Below are 7,937 nucleotides of genomic sequence, written 5' to 3'. Positions count from 1 at the left end.
TACAGTTCAGAAATCCAAGAGCAGGCAGGTCAGGTCATCCAACGTCGCTGCACTAGTGTGAAGAACATAGCAATCCCAGCATGCTCCCCTGTCCCCACCACCTCTCCACAGTTTGCTAAGTAAAGGGACTGAGGTGAGACGGGTCAAGGGACTTGCCCTGGCATACAGCAAGCTGGTAGCAGGGATGGAACTTGCACCCAAGTCTTCTGATTCCCCCAAGGTCAATGTTTTGCCACCCCTCACCCCGTACACCCTCCCCATAAGTAACTCCAGTGGAGAAATGAATTTATCCACAAACCACAAACTAAAGCCACAAAAACACTTTTATTTAATTGCTACCACAAATACAGAATAGAATTAAGGCAGTATAATACATTTCCACTTATCCTCACAAGCTTTCATACAGTAAACTTTGCTTAAAGTGTCTATTTGAATCAGCAATTGAAATTTTTATTAAACAGCAGTTTTCTTGAATTGTAGAGAAAAATCATTTCCTGGTCTGTCAAGTGTGCTAATAAAAGACATCTACGACTTAACATCGTGTATCACTGAACCTTAGCCAAGTGTGGTGGGACTGGCTGATGTCGGATGTGTGGTAGGATTGATTGGTGTAGGCATCTCTCTCTTCTCCTTGCCCCCCTCCCCATCCGAGAGGAATGCTCATTTACAACCTCCCAGCAGTATTCAATTCGCTTCTTGCTGCCATTTATTACTTCAAATTCCCTTTTGAATGAAAGCAATAATGTAAAAACTGTAAAAACACCAGGCTGTTTAAAAAACAAAATCTTCAGTAAAGAGTAGTTATGACTTATAATATTAAAAATATTACCATAATTGATCCTAGCAACCATAAGATTGGATTTTAGGAGAAGAAACTAGTTTATGAATGGATTTATTTCTCTGGAACTAAATGAAAAAAAATCCCGGCAAATGCTAAAAAAGGTAAATAATTACAAATAAGGTAAAAACATCTTATCATTTGCAACCATGTTTGACTATAAAAAGCACCAATGTTCAAATTTTCAAAAAATAGAAATAATTTGGTGTGCCCATATCTTTCCTTTTGCCATTTGATCTCATAGGCATAAAAAATGTATTTTTAATAAGAGCTTATCAAATTGTATTCTTCAAATATGGGTCATATGTTGTTGCTGAAATTTAGGAAAGAAACTTTCCAGTACTTGTACTTGATCACAACTGCTTTTCTGACTGCTATTAAAAGTACAATATAGAGTTACACATTGAAGAACATAAAGCTGTGCAGTCACATTAACGGAAGCCTTCACCACAACACACCTTTAGCATTGCGCACATACCCCTCTCCCAACCCCCTCGGGGAATGGGAGAAGAAAGCAGGAACAAGGCAGAGGAAATGAGGAAAGGGGAGGAGGGACAGAGGAGTGGGAAAAAAATCAAAGTCTAAAATTTCAAGGATCACTGAGGACTGAAGGTCGACCATAGGTGGAAAGGGAGGTTTGGAACAACAGATGTCAAACTTGAGGGAAATTAAGGTCTCTAAAATAGCAAGCACACACACACTCACGCACACACTTCAATAGAGTACATTAAGTAAAGGATGAGTACGCCTGAAAGGTGGATGTAGCTTACACCATCACTATGTGTCAGTGTCTGTGTCTAGATGCAGTAAGGCATCTCACTTTGGATTACATACGCAAAACAAACTAGAAAGGGGACCACTGCCTGGCCACCTACGGGAGCATTTTTCACACAGCCATTTCATCAGGATCATCTTCAACATCAATAACCACGACATCATGGTAATCATTGGTATTGGTAGTGACTACAGTAGGGTCAGGAAGGTCAGCGATGGTGTCAGACTCCAGCTGGCTGGCAGCAGGCTTGGTGGGCCCAGCGGCAGGGCTAGAGGCCGACTCAGGGAGGTCACTGTCGTCAGACACAGGGTGGGCAATGGCAGGGATCTCGGGGCAATGGGAGGTAGAGAGCTCAGGGTGGTCAGCAGCAGCGGGCTTAGGGTGGCTGGTAGTGGCAGGCTTGGGATAGTCAGCAGTGGTGGGCTCAGCATGGCTGGTAGCTGGCTTGATGTGGCCAGTGGCGGGTTTAGGGTGGCTGGTGGCAGCACTGAATGCAGACTTGGAGTGGCTGCCAGCAGAGACATGGTGGCCAGTGATGGGCTTGGGGTTGCTGGAAGCAGGCTTGAAATGAACAGAGTCAGGCTTGAAATGGACAGAGTCACCCTTGAAATGGACAGAGGCAGGCTTGAAATGGACAGAGTCACCCTTGAAATGGACAGAGGCAGGCTTAGGGTAGACAGTGGCAGACTTGGGGTGACCAGAGGCAGGCTTGGAGTGGCCAGAGACAGGCTTGAGGTGACCAGAGGCAGCCTTGGAGTGGCTAAAGACAGACTTGTGGTGGGTAGAGGCAGATTTGCGATAGGCAGAGGAGGATCTGGAATGGGGCTTAGGGTGGCCAGAGGCACGGTCGGGGTGGCCAGCTGCAGCATCACCAGGTAATGGAACATTCCGGACATTCATCGGGGTTTCCTCCACAGCAGGACAGGCATGGGCACGGTCTTGTTCAAGGGCTTGTTCACGAGCTTGGTCGCGAGCATGGGCACGGGCGCGGGCCAGGGTACGGGCCTCCTGCATCTCACGAATATCACTGATGAGGCCAGAGAAGAATATGATAGGGTGCCGCATAGCATGGAAGATGGTCCAGTATTCTCTTCGGAAATTCTCATTGAGGAGCCCGTAGATCACAGCGTTGAGGCAGCTGTTGAAGTAGGCTATGAAGTAGGCTGCAAGATAAAGCCAGTTGGGGATCTTGCCTGCCATCTCCTTCGGACTGACAGCCACCAAGACAGTGAGCACGTTGATAGGGCACCAGCACACTGCAAAGAGGAGGAAGATCACAAACATGGTTAGAAAATTGCGAACCTCAGCAAGTTGGTTGTCAGGATTCTGCCCTGCAGGGTCACGGGCCGCCAGCACTTTGGTCCAGATCCTCAGGTAGCAGAAACCCACGATGAGGAGAGGGAGGACGAAGTGGATGCAGACGATGGTAACAGTGAAGACAGGGTTGTTCAGATAGTTGAAGATGCAGGTGTAGGTGCGAGGATCGTACTCGATGGTGCCAATGTACATGTTGGGCAGGACAGCCAGGACGGTCATGATCCAGGTGATGACCAGGTAGATGCAGGTATTGCGCACACTGAAGATCCGTTCGTACTGGAGGCTGTGGCAGATGTAGCAGTAACGGTTGATAGCGATTGCCACGATGTTGAAGATGGAGCCGACCACACTCAGCCCTGTGATGAACCCGACCATCTGGCACTGTAACTGGCTCAGATCCCAGCCCCCAATGGACATGGCATGCAGCATCAAAGGGTATGGGTAGATGGCCACCAGCATATCGGCCACAGAGAGACTGACCACGAAGATGTTGCCTGAAAAACATATCAAGGGAGGGAGAAAGGGGAAAGACAGAGAAGAATAAGTGGTTTAAGTACAGAAATCTACACATTTAAGGTGCAGGGGAAGGCCAGCTGGATTATGACCTTTTATAATTCCAGAATTCTTTTAAAGAAATGCTCTGAGAAAGAAGCGAACATAAGACAGACAGCAGTGAGCACAAAATCCCTGCCAGGAGCCTTCACAATGAGACAGGGTCATGCTGCCACCATCTTAGAGAAAAACAAAATGCAAACGTTTCCTTCACTGGAGGTGAGGGGGAGGGAGAAGGAGGAGGGGAGTAGAGGTGAGCTAGAGGGACTTGTTTTTAGGAAGGAGGCTGGAGTGGGGGGCAAGGAGAGACACTGGAGGGATGTCAGGAAGCCTCAAACTAAAAAAATTTAAAATAATTAAATAATTAGAAAAAGATAAATTAGCCATCTCCCTCCTATAGCCTAGCATTGCATTTATAATAAACACATTACTAGAGAGAAGATTCTGAGAAAAGGCATTAGAGGCCATCTTCTTAAACAGTCTTTTCCGATGGGATCAAGCAGTAACCTAAAACCTTGCCAAGTCAAATACTTACCGTTCCCGAGGTAACTTAAGAGTGAAAACTGAGGGGAAGCAGGGAAGCCCTGAAAAATTTAGTCTGAGACCAAAGAAGTAGTGAGAGGGCGGGCGGGGAGGGTGGCGCGAGGTGGGCGGGGGTAGGGGGGAGGAGAAAAATTCCTGCAAGGATTAGCAGAAGTGCCTGTTTCAGTTACATGCCGCGTCCACGCGCAGAGCCGCGCACTGGCACATTCAGCGCCCTGCACAGAGCTCCCAGCGCCGGGCACTGAACTTTACTGGAGCCTTCAGGTTAAACAGGATAGAGAAGAAGGATCACCCCCACTCCAGTCTTGTAGGGCTGAGATGGGAACTTTTTTGTAAAACCTTTCACAAAAAAGAGAAGGAAGAGGCCAGGTGCAGGCGCAGAGCCCTCTTTCTTTGGAGACACCTCGTTGCTAATTAGCATTGGTCTGGCAAAATATTGCACTTCATCTTGGACTAGGAGAAAATGAGCGCTTTTGAAAAGGGCAAAGGTATGGCTCCTTCTTCCTCCTTCCTCCAGCGCTGTCAGCACTCGGCCTCAGCACTTTCTACCGAAGAGGTTCTTCCTATGGTTTTCCGGCAAAGTAATGAATTCAGGGAAATACAGCCGAAAAGAGAAGGGGCAAAGCCTTAAAAACAAAACCACAACAACCATAAAAGCCTTTATTTGAATTATAGGAGGAAGGAAGGAGAAGGAGAAAAAGAAAGAAAAGAAATCTAAAGGAAATAAAATGGGCTTCGCAGGTCGCCCCCAGGACTCCGTGGGTTTGCACCTCGGGACCGCACCGCGGGGGTGAAGGTGAAGACCTAGTGTATGGCCCCACGATTCCAGGAGACGAAGGAGAAATCGGAGACACCCACCAGACTTTGTAAGAAAACTTCTAATGACTGTGCCAGTCAGTGCGTTTTTAAACTTGTTCAGTGTTCGTGACTCCTTGCCCAAGCAAAGTAATCCCCCAGACCCCGGCCGCCACCTCTCCCCCACGCCCTGCCCGGGAGAATCCAGTTGTCCTCCCCACCCTCTCAGACCCCCTTCGGTCCCCACTCCTAGCCCCAGCCGATCGAGAATCTGGCGGTGGAAATTCCAGGCGCCGCCCCTCCCTCCCCCGGCCTGAACTCGGAGTTTGGGCGCCTTTGCCCCTTCCCCTCCCTTCCAGAGCCCTCTCCCGCCCAACCTGTAAGCCGGACTAGCTGCTCTGCAGTGTCCGCCGCCCCCACCCCCAGCACAGGTCGCAGCGCCCGGCATCCTCCCACGCTTCCCTCCTGCCCTGCTCGCCGCCGGCCCCCGGCCCCCGGCCTCCTCCCGCTCGGCAGTGGCTAGCAGCGGGGGAAGTCCCGCCTGCGGCTCCCAGACCCCAGCCCTTTGCAGCCTCTCTGAGTGCCCCATCGCCCCCTCTGAGCTCTCCCGTCGCCCTCCCGCCAACCCTACTCGGTTTTGCTGCCTTCTATCCCTCCACCCCCAGCAACGCCCAGCTCCCAAGCCTCTTCGCCGGCCCGCCCTGCGACCCCCAGTTCCCCGCTTACGGACCTTGGGATCTCCGCTGCCGCCGCCGTCGCTGCCACCGCCTGCTGTGCCCGACCCGCCGCTTGCCTCTCTCTGCCGTTCGCCCTGGGACGGGCGGACGGAGCTCGGCTCCGGCGGGCTCAGACCTCCCTGCTCGATTCTCGGGCGCGGGGGTCTGTGCTCCGCCGCCCAGGATCTGCCCGGGAGCCGCCCTGGAGCCCCAGGGCCGCGGCGAGCGGGGTCTTGGCCCGGCTAGGGAGAGGCCACTGCGTTGCGCTCTGGTAAGCGCCGCCGCGGCCGCCGCGAACTTAACTTTCACAGAGCAGGTCGCAGCCCCGCTGCTCCCTCCGCGTCAGTTCGGTCCGCGCTGCCTCAGCGCGGCCGCCCTTGCGGCGTCCGGCTCTGCTTGCTGTCCCCGGGCGAATCGCCTGACTCTCCCGCTCGGGTGCCGGCTCCCTCCGCATCAGGCCCCGACGGGACAGGGATCCTCGGGCTGCCGCGCACCACGGGAACGCTTTGTACTTGGATGCCCAAAGCTAATTCTCTGTGCTCTCTCGGCCTTGAGAACCTCCACGTTTAGAGGGCCGGGGCAGAATACTACCACCCCCAGGCTTGCGGGGAATTTGGGAGCAGGGATGTTCAATATGAGGGCATTGTCCATAGATTCTCTATTCGGGGCGCTCAAAAACTAACGCCCTAGGGGTTGCAAGTCTCTGCACACTGGGTAGGGAGAAGAAAGGGTGGCTTACCAGAATTCCGGAGCTTCTTGTTCTTCGTCACAGCCAAAATGACCATGGAGTTGCCGATTAGGTCTACAACAATGGTGATAACCATCGCGCAGAACATAAAGATGATTAGAGCCAGTGGGTAGTCTGGCTGGGGTAGCTTACAGCCAATACAGCCATAGGGGGTGGGAACCGCTAGGGTGGGCCCCATGTTGCTCCTGGAGATCGTTAAGATCTCCTAGCAGGCTCAGGATCAGCAGCCAGGTCCAGACAGCAAACACCTGTTCTGTCACCAGGAGCTCCAGGAAAGCGTGCCTCCCTCTCTGAGAGTCAGAGAGCAAATGACAGCATCCCGCCCCTCTCCGATGAGCTTTTAAAGCCTCAAGAGGCGGCTAGCCCCACCCCAAATCCCTCCCCCCGACCAATCAGGGCTCCCTGAATACCCCCCCCTTAGCTACCCCCTCTTATTGGACAAATCCACATTGAGGTGTCATCTTGCTTCCGACTGCCTTGTATGTACTTCCCCTCTAGCCAGCCCTCCCTGCCTCTCAATCTCCCAGGTACCTTGCAAGCATCATGACTAGCTCGGAGTCCACCCCACACCCCCTCCACCAGTCTCTGTGCATTCGTTTCTAGCAAGTTCTTCTCCCTCTCTCCTCCAGTGCCAACACCTGGCAAAGAGATGTAGATTGCAGAGCCGGAGCACAGGGTCTTTCATAGGATCCAGTCTAGACTAAGCCAGTCCACAGCCCCCAGCAGGGTGTAGGGGATAGCCGGTGGCCCCTTGAACGCTAGATGCTTGCCTCCGCAAGTATCCTTGTGAGGTCCATCCCACGCCCCATGCCCTTGCCTGTCTAGAGCCTTCTGTGTCCCGCGGGGAACAGGGGACTACTGCTGGGAGCTCCCACCCCCAATCTGGGTCCCTAATCCCTAGGGAACTTATCCCCGCTCCCGTTCTCGCCAGGAGCCGCTTGGCTCCCTTAGCGGCAGCTGCGAGTAGCCGCTCAGTCCGGTCCAGGTCTTGCACTCTCCATAAAGAGATGTACCCTGCGCCCGACTCTGGAAGTGGGGAGCAGGTCTGCACCCTGGGACCTAGGGAAGGCATTGGTGGCCACTCGGTCCTCAGTTTGGGGGCGAACGGGAGCGGGAGCTCGTCTCCTTTCCAGCTGCCGGCAGCCAGGCGGCGGGAGCCAAGGGACGCTTTGGGAAAAAGTAAAACAGGCAATAAAGCTCTTCTCTTGGGTCCCCGCTTCTCGAGGAAACTCAGGACGAGAGGCTCTGACGCCTCTCCCTCTCGGGATGCTCGGCATTCTCTACTGAGCGGCACGGGGCAGTCAGGAAGGCTGAAGGAGCTGCGCCGCAGCCGCGGGAAAGGTGCGGAGGTGTCAGGCGGCTAAACCAAGAAGCCGCTGGCTGACCGGCGATCCCTGCCTCAGTCAGGATTCGTCTCGGTCTTTCTCCTTTCCCATGCCCTTCTGGGGTTCTCGTTTCGACCCCATCCCTCTCAGGCCTCCCCCCTAGCCCTCCACACCGCGGATCTCTGTCCCCGTGCGTCACAGTTCCCCTGCGGTGCGCCCAGGATCTCGCTCCGCGGGGACCACGGAAAATTCGAATATTCGGGCAAAACTAAAGGGGCGTGATTCGGACACTCGTTCCCTCAATAACCTTGGTCACGGGAATGGATTT

The 7,937-nt window shown here is 53.2% G+C and overlaps 2 protein-coding genes across 2 annotated transcripts; one reads left to right on the top strand and one right to left on the bottom strand.

The window, feature by feature from the left end:
* Positions 1-305: 305 nt before the first annotated feature.
* Positions 306-6,611, bottom strand: GPR50 (G protein-coupled receptor 50). Its single transcript, XM_016944432.3, has 2 exons — positions 6,276-6,611; positions 306-3,424 (listed from the first exon to the last, which is right to left on the bottom strand). The coding sequence occupies exons 1-2, from the start codon at positions 6,460-6,462 to the stop codon at positions 1,725-1,727; spliced, it is 1,887 nt and encodes a 628-aa protein (XP_016799921.2). The 5' UTR covers positions 6,463-6,611; the 3' UTR covers positions 306-1,724.
* On the top strand, positions 4,837-6,218 carry LOC134809364 (ESX-1 secretion-associated protein EspI-like). Its single transcript, XM_063804866.1, has 2 exons — positions 4,837-4,922; positions 5,225-6,218. Exons 1-2 carry the CDS (start codon positions 4,837-4,839, stop codon positions 6,216-6,218), a joined length of 1,080 nt encoding a protein of 359 aa, XP_063660936.1.
* Positions 6,612-7,937: the final 1,326 nt, after the last annotated feature.

Source organism: Pan troglodytes, chromosome X (assembly GCF_028858775.2).
Source record: "Pan troglodytes isolate AG18354 chromosome X, NHGRI_mPanTro3-v2.0_pri, whole genome shotgun sequence".
NCBI classification, from domain to species: Eukaryota; Metazoa; Chordata; class Mammalia; order Primates; family Hominidae; genus Pan; species Pan troglodytes.
Note: the sequence above shows the minus strand (reverse complement) of the source record. Positions and strands in the feature narration are given on the sequence as shown.